Source organism: Sinohyriopsis cumingii, chromosome 7, assembly GCF_028554795.1.
Source record: "Sinohyriopsis cumingii isolate HCF-2022 chromosome 7, ASM2855479v2, whole genome shotgun sequence".
NCBI lineage: Eukaryota > Metazoa > Mollusca > Bivalvia > Unionida > Unionidae > Sinohyriopsis > Sinohyriopsis cumingii.
The window spans coordinates 35495233-35514189 of record NC_142967.1 but is presented as its reverse complement, the minus strand read 5'-3'; the positions used below and the strand labels follow the sequence as shown (position 1 = coordinate 35514189).

Sequence of the window (18957 nt, the reverse complement as noted above, 5' to 3'; positions counted from 1 at the left end):
TCACCTTAAAGATCTTCCCATAGTCTGCATAAGCTGTAAGCTGTGGGAACTTACTGCACAATCAATATGTATGGATAAAGTTCAAACTTTAAAGAGACCTTTTTTTTTCCTCCACATTTTCTGCAATTTCTAGAAGACTAATGTCCTCATATTCGACCTACTAACATTTCAGACATGTTTCTTAAATAGGATGACTCAAAAGGTCAGAGCTACTGATAAGCAAGGTACCTCCATTTTTGTCTTTGTCCTATCAAATGTAAGTGCATACATATATATAGACAGTGTAGTATCTGTACATTCTTGACTGATAAGAGAGATAAATAAGTACCAAGAAAACATATGAGCTGAAGGAAAAAGAGACGATGTCTATTTTAAAGAATTTTGTTGTGTTTATTCTGATTTTTGGAACTACTGAACAAACTTCCACTAGCAACGGCGATGACGACACGGATGATTTAGACGTTCATTTACATCTCCAACAACGTGAGTGAATCTACTGCTAGATAAACTTTCAAAGTAGTAATAAATACCAATGATAAAAGGATGATACAAACCAAGCGGACGTAAATATGCAGAAATAAACAGCTCACGAGTTCTTTGCAATTAAGATCGTACTATTGTTTTAAGTCCTGTCGCCTCACTTTTATCGATTTAGTCATCGTTGTTGTTATTGTAAATTAGAAAATTGCAAATTTATAAACTCCCATCTACTTTGTTTTATATCTGTCTGCAACGATTCACATTGTTTTCCCGACTTGATTCTGTATGTTTGACGCTTTTCAGTTTTTGGTTTTATGAACTGTCACAAAGTTGAAACTGAAGGGAGTCATCCTTTGTGCTTTTATGAACTGTCACTGATTTGGAACAGAAGGAAGTCATCCTTTGTAGTTTTATGAACTGACACATATTTGAAATTGACGGGAGTCCTCATTTGTGGTTTCGAAAATCTGTTGAGAGGATCTTAACTGTTTTTCACTGTCTCGGTTCCATTTCTAAAACCTTTTCTCTGATTTCGTTGACATTCACGTCAATGCATGTTTTTCATCAATCAGTATATTTTCTTTTATGTTTACTCTTCCTCTTTAATCCTTTCTTCTAAGCTCCAGAACTAGAGTTTAGATCAAAATTTGTTCAACATTCAAATTAATATCTTTAAAACAAAATAAAATGCATTACATACGATATACATACTTTTTAAGCTGTACGGATGGTTTTCCATGGTTGACCGAAGTTGCTCTCCAGAATCCTGAATAAAATGGGAACTCCCATTTAAACGGTCACGTGTGCATTCCTTACTTCCTGCAGCACTCTTTCTTCTTTCTGTCCTCGAAGCTAATCCATTAGTTGTGTAGTTGATATGTTTTTTGTTTGTTTCTTTTCTGCCTAATATTTCCTTTTACGCATGCTGTGTTACTGTCCAACCTGTAAAGTTCGCATCCATGAATCAGCTTATCAAACATCGCCTTGTAATCTTCATCATTTTCATTTTAATTACCGATGCTGTATTCGGCCACCCTTGTTATAGAAATAGATTTTTAAAAAATTAAGTATTCACAAATCAATTAATTTCATTTTCTTCTCGATATCGTCATCGCAATGATCAACTATTAACTTTTACTATAAATTTTAATCATATTTGAACACATGATATGACCATCATTGATTCAGACTTCAGTAATGTGAGCTTATATGAGTGGCTGTGATTTTAGTAGTGAAATATGGAGCAAAGAAGAGACAAATTTGGGCATTACTTACTTGCTGACTTAATTACTAACTTTCTGAATGAATGAACGAATGAACGAACGAATGAACGAATTGGTGACGGGTTGACGTTTTCTTCCTTTTTCGACGTCTAACTTGTTTTACTCATTGTTGACCCCTGACTATCCTTACACCATTTAAAAGTCATCTTGAAGGATTTTACAAATTCTGCCCCCACTTACTTAAACACAGTTTTCAAGGAAAGATAATCGACTGGTACCCCAAATCTCAGATAATCAAAAGGGAGTAATATCAATGTACCCAAGCCAACAAAAAGGAGCTATTCAAAAATAGCTTTAAATTTTCTGGTGCGCTTGTTTTGAATAGCATTCCACATGATATTAAATCAGCTCCAAGCGTCTCTTCCTTTCATAATAGGTGTATTACGTGGATTAGGTAGATGAAATCATAAAATATGGTTTACTTCTTTAAGTACATGTTACACCACCCACCTCCTGTGCTTCATTTTCATTTCTTCATCAATGTAGCATTTATGTGAACAGTTGTTTATATACTGTGTATTTGCGCGCGTATGTGTATGTATGTGTTTGTGTCTGTGTGTGTGTCTGAACATATTATTCTTAGCTTGTATTTTATATATACATAATAGAGGGCCTCAAGGTATATTAGTTTCTTGTTTGTAATTGAGTCAATCTCTGAAAGTAAAGTCTTTATTATTATTATTATTATTATTATTATTATTATTGGTCATAATCCAGGTACATAGTCTGGCAAACTATATACATGGTTCACTGAAATGAAGGGAAAGGCATTCTGAACGAGCTAGCCTCTTTAGCTCAACTCTGTTATAATAAATGGGCGTGTCTCTGTGATTGTGATGGCGGCTAACGAGAGATTAAGTTACAAAATGGAGGTTTCAAACACTCCAAATAGTATTTAAAAGAAACGATGACGAGAGAGAGAGACACGTGGATTATAATACGATCTGGTGAACTTGACCTCTATGACTTGGCAATAATAGATAAGTGAAATTTGTTTACTAGCGTTGCAAGTGTTGCTTGTGTTAGGCATACATACATACATACATACATACATACATACATGTGTGCGTGCGTGCGTACGTACGTACGAGCGTGCGTGCGTTCAACTCAAGTTTAGTTTTGCAGTCCAAAACCTCGGATGTTCCATAATTTTACTTGGGTTCAAGTTATAAGCAAACAACTTTTATGATCTATTTAACTTGGGTTCTTGCACTAGCACACCAAAGTTTGTGTTACGTACAGAAAAGGAATCATGGCGATTTTTAGAAAAAATATTTAGTTTTATACACGTCACTGCCTTCTATCTCCAAGATTTTTCATGATTTTATCATAAAAGCCGCATATTATACACAACCCGTGGGTTTTAATTATCCACGCAAATGAAGTGGTCAGACAGTGAACAGAGTCATACAAGATAGTCGAAGTGACCTAGATCAGTAACCGGCAAAACGGCCTCTGACACTACCGATGGCAGACGTTTAACTCGACCTTTTATTGGCTGTAAATTCACTGCGCGGTTCCTTATTTACGCTCAGAGTTGTAAGTGATTTTCCATTTTCTTCAATAGTTTCGAACTCGGCCCTGATAATTATTACATCCCCTATAGCCAACGAGTACAGTTTACTGATCGTGTTGAGACTATTTTTGTGCCACTGCAAGCAGTCCTGAATAGACACGTACTCTTAAATATAACCGTATCGAAGTTATTTTACCAGCACCACCCACAACACCCTATAGCATTAATCTAGTCTTATGTTACATGTTTAGGCTCTAATAAACAGTTAGAAAAGAAAGAGTGAAAAATGTAACAAATAATTTATTTCCCTGGAAAAACAATGCGAAAAATTAAAAAATAAGAACGTACGGTTTTAAGAAAACAAAACCAGAAATAATCCAAGAATATTCCACGAATTATATTTTAGAAGTCCTATTAATGAAAAGGTCTAATGAATTCAAGTTCGAGTCTCGACGAAAAATCCAAAATGGAAGGTGATGACGTATACTGTAGTCTTTATAGTACAGATGTGTCTACAGTTCTTTGCTGATCCACAAACAATATTCCGGTGTTTGCATTTCCTAATAAACTTTTAAGAAATGTCTTTGTCCAAGAATTCTGTATGAGCCCTAAAATATACATGACACTTACCTAACAAAGAAAATGAAATATTTATATGATAAAGCTTTATGTTACCATATATTAATTATACGCGAGGTTAAAAATAACTCGTAAGTTATACAAAGCGTACATGAAATAATACATTGTTATACAAGGGAAAGTGCATCTGCTGTTAAATTATCTTTCCCCTTGATGTGCCTGGTGTCAATATCATATTCCTGTAAAAACAAACTCAACCTTAGTAGTTTTTTATTTTTATTTTTCATCTTGCCGATGAAAGTAAGGGGTTTGTGGTTATTAAACACAATAATCGAAGAAGGAGCTGAACTTAGGTAAACTTCAAAATGTTGTAATGCCAATATCAAAGCCAAACACATTCCTTCTCTGTTGTTGAATAATTTCTTTGGTGCTTATTTAATTTCTCAGAAAAATAGCACACTGGATGATCAGTACCATTTTCATCTTCTTGAATCAAAACTGCTTCAACCCCAACATCACTTGCATCAACAGACAGTTTAAATGATTGGCTGAAATTTGGAGCTGTAAGAACTGACGCGCTTTTAAGTATGGCTTTTAACATATCAAAAGCCTCTTGACATTTTTCAGTCAAAATGTACTTGTTTTTCTTACACAATTAAATTATCAGGGGTTCAGCAAATATAGAAAAATTGGAACAAATTTTTTGATAATATCCGGCCATACCTAAAAATCACATCAGTTGCTTTTTATTAATAGGCACAGGAAATTCAGAGATAGCCTTGACCTTAGCATATATAGGTTTAATTTGTCCATGTCCCACGATATGTCCTAGAAAAGATACACTGGCACTGCAGAACTCATCCTTGGATAAATAAATTGTCAAACTTGCATCTGTGAGTCCGTCAAAGAATTACCGAATTGTTGTTAAATGTTCTTTCCAGGTGTAATTGTAGATGATGATATCGTCTATGTAAGCATCACAATTATCTAGACCAGAGGTAATCATATTCATAAGACGTTGAAAAGTACTTGGCGACACTTTCATTCCAAATGGCATTACTTTATATTGATAAAGTCCATCTGGAGTCATGAATGCCGAAATTTCCTTTGCTCTTTCCAGATAGTGGAATCTGCCAAAATCCTTTCAGAAGGTCAAATTTGGTGACATACTTGTCATTTCCGATCTTATCAATACAGTCATCGATTCTTGGTAATGGAAAAAATCTGTTTTTGTCACACTATTCACCTTCCTATAATCAGTGCATATACGGAAAGTTTTATCTGGTTCTGGAACAAGTATGCATGGTGAAGTCCAGTCACTTTTACTGGGCTCTATAAAATCATTCTCCAGCAAATACTGAATTTCTTTTTTCAAGTATTCCTGTTTGAGAGGGCTCATTATGTATAGGTGTTGTTTCACAGGTTTGGCATTTACAATTTCAGCATTATGGAAAATTTTATTTGTTCTTGTAGGAACATCTGGAAATAAGTGCTTATATTTAACTAATAACTGTTTATGTTCATTTCTTGCTTGCTCTTGCAAATATGAACTTTTCTGGTCCAGCTCGTTCATAATTTCTGAATTCCGAAGATTTGTCACTCCAGTAGCAGTAGATTACGATGATATTCCTTCACTTAAATCTTCACTGAGTGAGACATGTACAACTAAACTGACTGCATGTTTAACCTGACTGTCTCTTTCAAAATACTCTTTTAGCATGTTAATGTGACAGAGCTGCTTTTGTTTTCGCCTCGCAATAGTATTTATGATGTAATTTAAATCATTTACTTTCCTGTCAACTGTGTAGGGACCATACTACTTGCCAGGACTCTATCACCAATTTGGAAAATCCTTTCCTTCGACCTTTTATCATATCTTGACTTCATTTTTTATTGAGTAGAGTGCAGATTTGCTCTTGCGACGTCACAAGCATTTGACTACTTATACTTAAAATTATAAACGTAATCAAGAAGATTGATTTCAGTATCTTCATTAGAAAGAAGTTTCTCTTTCAACAACTTCAATGGTCCACGCACAGTGTGTCCAAAAACCATTTCAAAGGGACTGAAGCCTAACGGTTCTTGAACTGATTCCCTAACAGCAAACAAAAGTAAATGAATGCCTTCATTCATTTACCCGTATCAAAACAATACGATCGAATCAATTTTTTCAAAGTGTGATGAAATCCCTCTAATGTCCCTTGGCTCTCAGGGTGATAGGCAGGCGATTTGAATTGTTGGATGCCTAATTCTTACATTACTTGCTGGAAAATTCCAGACATGAAATTTGAGCCTTGATCAGATTGAACAGATTTAGGAATGCGAAACTGAGTTAGAAAAAAAAACTTATCAAAGCTTTTACTATTGTTTTAGATTTAATATTCCTCAAAAAAACTGCCTCTGTAAAACTTGTTGAAGCACACATATTGGTCAACAGGCATTGATTACCGGACTTGGTCTTAGGTAAGGGACCAACACAGTCTACCATAATTCTACTAAATGGTTCGTCAAATGCAAGAATAGGCTGCAGATGAGCCTTAGGTATCTTCTGATTGGGTTTTCATGGAAGGCGATGACGTATACTGTAGGCTTTATAGTACAAATGTGTCTACAGTTCTTTGTTGATCCACAAACAATATTCCAGTGTTTGAATTTTCGAATAAAATTTTAAGAAATGCCTTTGTCCAAGAATTCTGTATGAACACTCAAATATTTCCAGGAAAAAGAATTAATCTTTTAGGATGCAAATAACTTTACGAAAAAATTGAAATGTAATTCCAAACTGGTCACAAACAAACACTTTCTAGTGTAAATGCCCAACTGAGAAATATCGCTCTCAACGTCACTATTAAATCTAACTACTGCAAAATTTCGTAAAACCGAGAATATTGAAATAGAGGCTGTTTATATATCTAAAGTCACATACTCCTAGTATGACCTTGATTCAAACCAATAATTTTACTCTGAGAATAAAATAAAAATAGAAATTTATTTACTTGTATCACTGATTTTTGAATCAAGGTCGGGAACTACGTCAAAAATCGAAACAGTGTTTCTATTATTAGGTGTGTAAAGAAAGAGTCAGGTCAAACTGAATTTTCTGGGGAAAAAAAATGCCAAATCAAGAAAACAAGATTACATTATTTTGATATGTAATGAAATTTAAAAGAAAATTAAACTTACAAACAGACAATTAAATTAAGTCAAATATACATAACAGTAGCCCTCACAATTCCGATTAGTATAACTATTATCGTTGATGTTGCCATGATTCTAGTGGATTTGTCAGTGAATTCCACTTCGTCGTTATAGAAATATTATCTGAGGGTTTTCGTACCTGGCTATGCCGCTAACGATTTAGTGTTTTCACATGCTAATGTTAAGACACCAAGCTGACCTCGAGTTGGTATTGTCACATCAACGTGGTTCCAACAATCAGTTTTGATTTGACTCTTCGCAAAATTATATCTGAGTGTATACGAGGGTGAGGTATCATCACTCTTTTGCAGTGAAACAAAATCACCATAAAGTGTTGTTGTTGTTGTTGTTGTTTTTCCCACAATTTCAACTGGGCTCTGACTTTCCTAGAAAGGGCACGAAAGTGTGCATAATAAGCAGGAAACGTACGCAAGAATTTCAAGTGACAATTGACTGTACTTTTGTGTGTGTGTACGTTTTTCCTTGATCTGGCGGGGGGGGGGGGTCCGGAAATCCTGAGAGAAACAAAAAACTCGATCCGGCCATGTATGCAAAAGATTTTGGAATACCAGTGTTAAGACGAGTTTGTAACGGCAGAGTCGAATAAAACAGTAGTTGTCGTCCACAGTACAGGGTTAAACAAATAGCAACTTCAACAGGTGGTGCAAGCCAAAATGAGGCGAAATACAAACAATGTCGAGGAGTCACTACATTTGCGTCCCTTTGAGTGCCTACCCCCCTCCCCCTCCGATGTGGGAGGTCTGTGTTCAAAACCCGGCCGAGTCATGCCAAAGACTTACAAAATGGTACTAACAGCTGCCTCTCTAGGCGCTCAGCATTAAGAGGTAAGTGTTGGGATTGGTCTGACTGGTGTCAGGATAATGTGACTGGGTGGGACATCATGCTACATGTCTGCGGCACGATGCCCCAGTGCTGGACATCACTATAATTTGCCATAGTGCAGACATCGTAGCGACATGACTGAAAAATTGTTAAAGCTACGTTTAAATTCCAAATCACACAGACACACACAGACAGACAGACAGACACACACACACACACATGAACGTCATGTCCGATTGTCAAATCCAGGTTGACAATGCCGGTTACACGTGTGCATGGAACCATTGATGCAAGTTCGTATAAAGACAGCACGAAAATGCTCAATTGATTTTGCCAGCAAGAATAAATCAAGATTGGTTAACAGCGTGGCCTACTGCTTTTTGTACTAGATATTCAAAGACCTCTTCCGGATGGTATTCGATGACGTGTTCCTGATAAACGAAGGCCTTTTCCTTTCTCATTTGAATAGGAAGCCTTGGTCTCTTTTTTTCAAAGCCATCTCTAATGCAGTTGCGGCAGCTCCAAACGAGGCCGCTTTTGCAACCACTGGAGCCGCTGCTGCTAGTAACGCTGAAATCGCTTAAAAGAATTGAAATATTCCACAGGTCTTTCACAAGGGCATCACCTTTGACTTAGATAATTTTAATAACACTGAGGTGTTATTTTCGTTATGTTATTTAATGACGTAGTAGGATCAATTATGAATCTGATAAAAATTCTATGAATTTTCCATAGGCGCATCAAGGATCCTCATTCGTCCACTCGCACCCTCCAACAACATTCTTGTCAGAAAGAGTCACAGCATCACATCTGCAATTAGTACCAGCAACATCGACACGTGCATACAAAATTATGTCCCTCTCCAAAAATAAAAAAAAAAAGATTACCTGAACAACTCTATGTGCTCTAATGACATCTAACAAATCGAGTACTGTGTAATGGAGTCATGTTCATCAGTGTCAACGTTTTGGTGCCAGTCCATATACGACCACAGATTGGGATATGCACATTCGGTATGACAGATTGATGTGTAGTCGATTTCTTCCGAATGTTCCTGATGACCGTTTAACCGTTTTACTGAGTTTGGTCATTTGTAATTTGTTGTTGTTATTATAGGGTTTAACGCTATTTTTCAACACAAGATATGCTATACATGGTGGCCAGTATAAATAGTGGAGGAAGCACCTGGAAAAACCCCGGAAAGAACCACCGACCCACAAGAAGCTACTGGCAAGCTTTCTCACGTACGCACATTTGCCGAGCCCGAGACTCGAACCCACGCAAAGGTGAGATTGCAGTGATTCGTAACGGTGAGCGCTTTAGACCACTCGGCCACTCGGGGCCACATTTATAAGTTGTAACGCCTATAACACGCTTTGATCCGGTAGGACCATCTTGAGTACTTATTGCCACACAAACTTTTGTGGTATGCGCGAGAAACGACAGCGTTTAAGCGGTTCCCGACCGCACAAACGACAGCAAACGTGATTCTGTCCACAGTGAAAGAGATAACACATGTATCCACAGTGTTAATACATCTCTACCATCATCGGCAGTTCCATCACGCCAAGTTGCATCGATGGAGTTGTTACGAGTTAGTGTGACTGTATGCCTGGATCCAAAAATAGCCCAGCGAACATCTCTGCACAAACCAAATAATGTATGTGACGAATTTAAAATGCTCATGAAAAACGTAACGAGGCTCCACGAAGTTTTCCTTGACGCTGTGCGAATCTGTTATTAAATGTGCCATCGTCGTATGCAAAATTTTGAGGTCACTTAATTGAATAGTGTTGAGAATTCGCATTAGCAGCTGTATCCTTGATAAACATCATAGCTGGACCAGCCGATTCAGCATAATCATAGTTTGGCTACGTTGTCTTAGTCTCAACTTGATTTGTTGTGGTTGAGGCAACGAACTGATCCTATACAATGTAATGGAGCAAAAACAAAATCATCACTAAAGTCAGAAAAACAAAAAGTGTAGAAATCTACTACATAAGAATAATAATGTTGTGAAAGAAGTTTGGCGTATTTTGAATGTATTAAACCCTTACACGATAAAATAAATTGGCATGGTTACACTAACCTCACCGTGTCCGCCATGACAGATAACGCGAGACCACGTTTGGATATTCTACGCTGTTATTTGCGATACTTCCGGTATTAAGTAAGAGGACTGCTTAATTTGTTTCATTATATGCAAGGAATATGTTCGAATTGCTGATATTAGGCTAAAAAGAGCACCGGGTGTGAATCACACCCGGCTTGCTCCATTGACACATATAAGCTAATGTTAGTACCCCGTCCACAAGGTTGGAGTAGGGGTACTAATATTAGTATTAAATTATCGCTGTATCTGGCAAGTCCGAAAATCGTCGTGGCAACATCGACGTTATCAAGAATTGATTTCATTTCCTTTCCATCGATGGAATAACTATCACTGTTCAACAGCGCCATGATTCCGTTGTTAACAAATGCAGCCCTTGTATTGGCAGGATAATCGGTACCATACAAACTGGGAATGGTAATGTAATGAGAGAGTACTAGCTAGAGTGAATTTAATATTGGCATTTTTGATACTTATTGTTTGATGTAAAGAATGTGAATGAGAAAGTATTTCTGTGGTGATCAAAATGGATTCAGTTTTATCGTCATTCATCTGCAGCTTGTTACATGTCTTCCATGACTTCACATCAGAAATGCAACTCTTTGCGCCTTAGATGGTAGCATGGACTTCAGTTGGGCAGCTTGATTTGTATATTTGAGCGCCGTCAACGTACAATTGGTGAGACACTGGATGTTGTTATATGACACCTGAGAGCGGCTGAGTGTATGGAATGAAGCGTGTGTGATTTGGATTTTTAACGTAACTTTAACAATTTTGCAGTCATATCGCTACGATGTCTGCAGTGTGACAGTTTATAGTGATGTCTAGCACTATGGCATCATGCCGCAGACATGTAGTATGATGTCCCACCCAGTCACATTATCCTGATACCTGGCCGACCAGTCCTAACACTAGCCTCTTAATGCTGAGCGACAAGCGAGACAGCTGCTAGTACCATTTTTGTAAGTCTTTGGCATGACTCGGCCGGGGATCGAACCCACGACCTCCTGCATCAAGTTAAACACTTAGAAAGTATAATTTTAAAAATGGAAAACTGGATGTAATAACATAAATAATAATGCCCAATCAGCCTAATAACGTGTACAAAACTAAATCTAAAAAATTTCAGTTGACAGTGTGAAGTGGTTTTCGCTTTTTCATGCTAACAAGCGGTTTTTCAACAACAACAAAAAAAGTTTCCCACGTAAAGTATTTTTTTTTTGTTGACTGTGTTACAAATTTCGTTTTTCGGGAGAGGGAAAAAGTCCCCGACAATTAACAATTGTGTAAGAAGTAAGGGTAAAACAAGACTTTAGTACCTGAAATTCTAATCAGACTATCTAAATATAGATACAAAATTTTAATCAGGCTTTTTACGTATGGATACGAAATTCGAATAAGGTTATCAACATATGGATACAGAATTCTAATCAGGTTATCTACACATGGATACAGAATTCTAATTAGGTTATATAGATATGGATACAAAATTCAAGTTAGGTTATCAACATATGGATACAGAATTCTAATCAGGTTATCTAGATATGGATACAAAATTCAAGTTAGGTTATCAACATATGGATACAGAATTCTAATCAGGTTATCTAGATATGGATACAAAATTCAAGTTAGATTATCTACGTATGGATGCAAACTTCTAATCAGGTTATTTACGCATGGATACAAATATGTCGATAGAAAAATGTGAACTCTAGCTGAGCCAAGGCTAATTGTGTTAGATAGCAACTGACTTGTCTTAAAGACAGGCGATTAGGTATACCAAATAAATAATAGTCTTTGATAAATGCCTTGAATGCTTAAAATAGTAATTTGAAATGTTTCCTCATACACAATAAATAAAAAATGAAATATTTACATTAGGCGAGAAAGGATATTGGGTATTAAATATGCCAAATGCTCTCACGTTTTGTATATTTGTATTTATTCTTCCTATTTTCAATTCCAGGTGCGCTGCCTCGTATGAGAACTGCAGACGAGGTATGCCAAGAGACCTTAGGCAACAGGTCTTATTTATGTAGAGTAAGTATCGAATACATATTGTGGACCATACTGATACCCAGAGAATGTCCAAGTGGACCCCATGGTCTGGTGGGCCCTCTAGGAACTTCTAATCTGCCCCAAGACCTGAAATTGTCAGCGATTTCCTGGAGGACCCATATGCCAACAATGCGATCCTGAGCACTAAGCTTCAAACGTATTTATTTTAAATTCGAAAATTCACCCTCGTTTTCATGAATGCGAGTTTAAGAGGCGTGGCAATCACGCGATTCCATTTAATACGATATTCGATAGGTATAAACGGAATTTTTAATTTGTTGCGAGAAATGAACGATGCGTGTTATATCCATCTCAGCATGAGATAACATCTATGTCATATTTCGTATGGTCATTTCATTCGGAAAGGTGTGACTGTGATATACAACAGACATTTGATGCACACTAGTAAGATTCTAAAGAAAATATTTGTTGTAGAGGGACGTACATACAAACAAACATATGAGTGGATAAGAGATTTGCATTGCCCGTCTAATCGGCTTGACACAATTGAGCAGTATTTATGTATTGCTGCGACCTTTATTTTAGATAAATATATAGAAAGAAATGTTAATTTTATATTATAAAAAGATGTTACGCAATAGTAAATGCAGTATAATGCTATTGAAAACTTTACGAAATTTATCTCATGGCCTGACTTTTGTTCAGTCCCATAAATCGATTGATTGATTGATTGACTGATTGATTGATTGTCCTTTTCAGGCATCATACTCTACAGGATACAATTATTTATGTAGCTCTATGTACTGTTACGATGCAGTGCACGACAAGTGCGTCTTCCACACGACACCGCCGGACAGAACTATATGTGGAAATAAAAAGGTGATATATCAATTCAGCTTAAATGTCTATAAGATTTATAAATGCGAATTAGTAAGATTTACTTGTCACATGAATGTTTGTATTTGACATGAGTATAATGAATGTATAGAAACAAAATATTAAATACCAAAGTAAACAAGCAATACCTACTATCGGGTTCCTTTCCCAATTGATAAATAACGTTACAATGAGAAAATCACCGGCATTAATGAAATCGACGTTTTTGTTCTAATAATAATAATCGACGTTGTCATCAGCAGCAGTAGCATAGAAGTCTTCATCACCATCATCATCGTCGCCGTTGTACTAGTCATCCTGATTATGCCAATGCTTGCAGCGGGAACATCTCGATTTCGTTCTGAACGTCCTTTTCTCCTTCCGTCTCGAGACACTTCTTAGCAAGGTTGTTAAAATGCGCTATAAGTGTTCAACTAAATTTGGTAGGCTCATTTGTGTAGACGACCTGATTAGATTAGAATGCCATTACTAATTAATACTTTTTTAAAAGCAAAAAGAACTTCTTAGCACAGCGAAACAAAGCCACTCGTGTGATAGGCATGTTTGAATTTATATGCTGATGACCATAATAAGATTTTCTGTCCATTAAAGCATTTCTTTCTAAATTTTGAAGACATTACTTTAATTTTTTTAACTTTGAGTATTTTGACAAAAACGTTGTTAGCACCATTAGGCAAAAACAACAAAAGAATGTGGTTTGCATATTTGTACGCATGTGTCGATTAGCTGATTAGATTTTCTTGCCATCATACAAATTTTCCAAACTTTAATCTAAATTTATTGATTGTGGTTGCAAACATGATTTACAAATATTTATCTAGTTTCCATTATTATTCTTACTATTATTATCTTGTTTTAGTGGTGTGTTCGTGGCTCGTGTACACATTCCGAGGCTGCTCCAGAAACTTCTGGTAAGATCAAATTTATAACTGTTTTTGCATAAATCCACGTTTGTTTGTAAACTCAAACCCCAACCCCCCGATTTTAATAACGAAAACCTTTAATGTGATAAACAAATGCACAGAACTTAGTGATTTAATTCGTTGATTTAGAATTTCTAACTGACTTTGAATAGGGTGGCCTTTTCATTGTATCAATCGCAGCTATCAGAAACGAGATTATAAAAAGTGTTGCCAAGTGTGTACAATCGGCCGGTGACACGATGGCCGGCGAACTCAGTATGAAATAGAAAAAAAATGTTAATGTGAGAGAACCAGACTCAGGCGACGACTCTGCAACAACATTATAAGTCTACAACAATGACAATGCGATGAGGACTACGTTAATGGCACTTAATGACCGATTAGCTAATTTTAGATCAAATTATCCCACTCACGTGACCGCGTTTACATATTTTCGCAGAACCATAAATAGAGTCGACGTTGAGTTCTTTGGAAATCCAATGGTGGCCAACATTAAACTAGCAATAATCAAAGAAAAAAAAAAGCGATTAATGTCCCGCATACGATTCCGCCCATCAACGTTCCATACACAGTAGCATCAGGACTCGCAACATGGTCACAGCAAAATATTACCCTCAAATATACCGCTACGGCCACTGGTCTGTACAGCCTTCCGTGTTTAGTGCTGCAAAATTTAGGATATTTACAAGGTACCCATGGCGCCATTCAATCGATGAATTTTCTGGAACTGTGACAATCGAATTAAATCAAAACCCCGAAGAAACATGTATACTACACCCCAATTATAAAAATTAATCGCAACCACTTACTGGTGATGTTTGGAATTTGTAGCATCAGCGCCTCCATTGGTCACTTAGAGTATTAGTTACTCGTATAATGTCCACCCCCATGACTGGCCGCGATCGCTGAGCGATATCATCGACGCGTATACAGCAAAACAAAATTAAAAAAATAGCGACGACGTATCGTGCTTATTGACATTGTTGTCTACGCTGCATCAGCCACATTTGCAGGAACGATGACGTTAACTGGCACATTATCCGCCACCTACGTGACAGCCCCAGTAATGTGAATCGGTCTGGCTGTTATAACAGGCGTTGCTAATATCATCGCCAAGAAATTATGGACATGCGCGACTGATAAATTACACGAGTATACAGAGTTGCTATCAACGGCAACACATGCGTACACCAGATTATCATCGCTGATTAGGTCGGCGTTGAATGACGTTAGAATTACTGACTGCGAATTTGATACGATGACTAAAATTTACTATCACGCAATTGGTGGTGCCGCCCCCCCCCCCCCCCCCCCCGTGCCTCCTCCACCTTTAGGGAATGCGGGAAGACCTCGGTTAGAATCAAGGGTATAAAATGTAATAAATGGCGATGGCAGACCGTAAAATTCGAGTATTACTAGAACAAATAGCTGCGAATACAGCACCGTCCACCACTACAATGATATCAGCGGCGTCAACACAACCAGAATTTTACATTAGTTTTCCTACACCGATTCGAGCACCGAGCGGTAGGTCTCTTGAAATAGCACTTGCCCAATTGCGAGTGTACATTAGTTGGCCCAATATTAGATCAAAATCGTTTGGTTGATTACCCGCCAATAATTCACTGGTATTTGCGTATAAAAATCTCAACGATGGAACCCCCGATTGGTAAACCGGCATTCCCACAGGTAATTATAAAATCGAACAAATTAATGATAAATTTTAACGTCGAATTAAATCCATCACAGGGCGAGAATAAAAAAATGCAATAAGTGTACAAGAGTCAACGATAAGTGCTGAGTTAGAAATATCCAACCCCGAGTATGCCGTTGATTACTATCAATCATCGATTCGAATTGTATTAGGATGGTCAGAAGTGGCGCCCCCAGCACCAGCACCACTGCCACAACCACAGCGTACTGACTATCAGACAAATGAGAGGGTATTTTTAAAAGAGCCAAATTATCTGCATTTCTACCCGTGGTCGCTCATAGATCAATACAACATACTCGAAGACCGGTCTATGGATGTCACTGGTACTGCACCTCTTCCACGTATTTCCACGTGGGTTAATGTTGGACGAGAAAAAAAGACGGCCGTTACTCTGACACAAATTTTAGCGAATTTCTTGACCGGGATGCTAGTTAGTACAATCAGGGGACAGATTCGATGTTGCAATTGTTTTCCAATTACGTAAATGAATATCCCAACGATTATCTAAAGCAACAAATCGTTGCGAGGATGCAGCATCTAAATATGGTGCTTATTTTGATTATATGCACGGGGTCCTCATACACCAAACTGAGCTCGAAATTTTAACCAAAAGGTTGTTTATCGAGTACTGTAAGGTCACCGAGGAAGCGTTGCCAACTTTCAAAATAGAAAGATTTGACATTGAAGAGCGAAAAACCCCAACCCAACTCAACAATATCATCGATAAATATCTTCCCGCGAGTATTGAATCATGGATGAAATGTTTGGACACAGCACCGATACTCAAACACAATAACGACTCAAACCGGGGTGGACGACGTATATCCCCTGGTGTTGTCGCAATCACTTCCACGATATATATCAACTCACTTGCCAATATGGTCGATGGAAGCTATCACGCAGACCTTGAAAAACAAGCAGCCCAAGGATATATTCTTTATTCCTTTACCACAAAGCCACCCCTCCGGCCACCTAATTAATCTAGTTTCCGTAAATCCAGTATACACTTTCGCCTCACAGACCAAACCAATTATATTTTGGACACGAGAAATGAAGTCCTATCGATCAGTCTTTATGTGCGAGATAGGGTCGTGTAATAAAGATAACTCGCGGGTCCAATAACGACTTTAGCCGTGATGGGGAAATTCATGTGTGGTCAACATTGACAGCCAGACCCATGTCGGATGACAAGGACACTACTCTCATAGATGCTACCATAAACGAGCAACGAGCAGCAAAAATCGTGGATTATTTACAGGACGGAAAAAGATATTTTTTTCTGAATATAATTTATCGTTGCCGTCGACCACAGAGGCGATGTAACTTGGATTATCCATGATAAATGAAAAATCATTGTCAAATTTACACAAAGAGACTCATCGCATTATCGACGAAGTTGAACACGATTAATATTTTTATGAACAATGATATGTTTGTGCTGAGTCAAAGAAAGAGCTGAAACAATTTCTGATACTACGATTTGGATTATCGATGACCGTTTCGAATGGTCAAATTAAGTTTATCTAGCAGTGTCAATGGTCAAATTAAGTTTATCTAGCAGTGTCAATGGTCAAATTAAGTTTATCTAGCAGTGTCAATGGTCAAATTAAGTTTATCTAGCAGTGTCAATGGTCAAATTAAGTTTATCTAGCAGTGTCAATAGTTACGAAAATGTCTCAGCTACCGAGGGTTATCCCTGAATTTATTCAAGAGTTATCCATCGATAACTGCACCATTGTGGACAAGGATCAAAATCGGGGCAATGGCGATGATATTATAATAAGGAAATAAGGAAAAAAATAAGCTGAGTATGAATGAAGTGACCCCCCCCCCAAAAAAAAAAAACAAAGGAATGTGAGTTTGATCTTGATGTGTCGATGATCATGACGCTATGACAACAACAAAATAATCACTGTGCGAGCTGTAACGCAGTAATGTTAAGGCAGCAGTTTTTGATTAATAATCCAAGACAATTTACCGTGGATAGAATTATTCGTAGTCGTGGCCATACACGTGAAAATGTGATGCTGATCCGTCTTGAGTGTATTAGATGTCGAGGCTCTAGCTCCCTGGGGGTCAGTGAAACTTTCACTTTCGGGAAGGCGATGGTAATTTAATATCTCCAGGAATTACTTGTAAATGTTCACGGACAAATTCACGTTGAGAAGCAGTTGAATCTGATCTGTAGATTGCATGTCTACCCATGGATCTTACCACGCTGTAAATTTTATGTGCGGTTACACTCCAGACTGGATCAGTCGCTCTTTTGCTTACCTCCTCCTTCAAGCTCTCCAGCTTCATATAAATATCTGATAGTCACATTACCGAGTACTGGTTGTTTTGAGAAAGAGTCATGTCGTTGTAATGGTATGAGTTTTTCGTGATTGCATCGATGGGTTTCATAGAAATTCCACGTGTGATTTCTTTATTTAATACGGTTATCACACTTGGCACTCTTGTAACACATTCACGAGATCTTGTGCTTGAGGACATTTCTTGAGCTTTTTAATATCCAAATAATCGGTCGGCAAGTTGTTCGATTAAATCGTTCAACGATTGCCTGATCACAATGAAACGTAGTGTACCCTCGTCTGATTTTGATGTTATGTTGTTTCATCATCGACGTTACTGCACCAAGAAATTCTTTGCCAGGATAAACCTGCAGTAACTGGGGCCATTGCAGAGGCCCTCGTCGATAAATTCGTTCAAAGGCAGATGCAACTTCGGTTGCTGTTTTAGTTAATAACGGATTTGATTCTTTGTATCTACTTGCAACATCAACAACAGTTAATGCATATTTATATGTACGTGATCCGTTAGCGGAATGGCTAGTTTTGCTACTTTACTAGTATCATTGAGTAAAAACAAAATATCGGCCTGATGAACTTCATTGGGGGTACTGACAACAAAATGTCCATATTGAATTTGTTTAGGGGGTGGTAGATAAATATGCCATATTACCTGTCGTCCTAACCAATCTGCATCTGCAGCACGTGTAACACCTGCAGCGTCAGCAAGTTTACTAATAGCAGCCCTACCCCGCCAGTATCCCTTTCGGCTATAATACATTGACTCCATTATTATAATAATAAGTATCGGCCGATTAATTACCCAGCCCCCAACATTAATTTGCCTTTCATCGCAGATCTTGCCAGCCAATTAGCTAGTGATTCTCGCAGATTTTTTTATCTAGCCTTGCTTAGCGATTACTAGTTGAACTAAACGTATAAATTGTCTCCCTTGTTTAAATCACAAATATAAGTATGCACTTATCGTGGATATATGATCTGTATGAAATCTCCATGAATATATAATAAGTATTAAGTCACCGTGGATATATATATATATATATATATATATATATATATATATATATATATATATATATATATATA

The 18957-nt window shown here is 37.4% G+C and overlaps 1 protein-coding gene across 1 annotated transcript in view; it reads left to right on the top strand.

The window, feature by feature from the left end:
• The first annotated feature begins 285 nt into the window (after nucleotides 1-285).
• Nucleotides 286-18957, top strand: part of LOC149795013 (uncharacterized) — a 70085-nt gene continuing 51413 nt past the window's right edge. The window contains exons 1-4 of the mRNA XM_089964678.1: nucleotides 286-483; nucleotides 11976-12049; nucleotides 12788-12907; nucleotides 13785-13836. Coding sequence (XP_089820804.1) covers nucleotides 363-483; nucleotides 11976-12049; nucleotides 12788-12907; nucleotides 13785-13836 — 367 coding nt within the window. The 5' untranslated portion in view covers nucleotides 286-362. The remainder of the gene's footprint in view (nucleotides 484-11975; nucleotides 12050-12787; nucleotides 12908-13784; nucleotides 13837-18957) is intronic.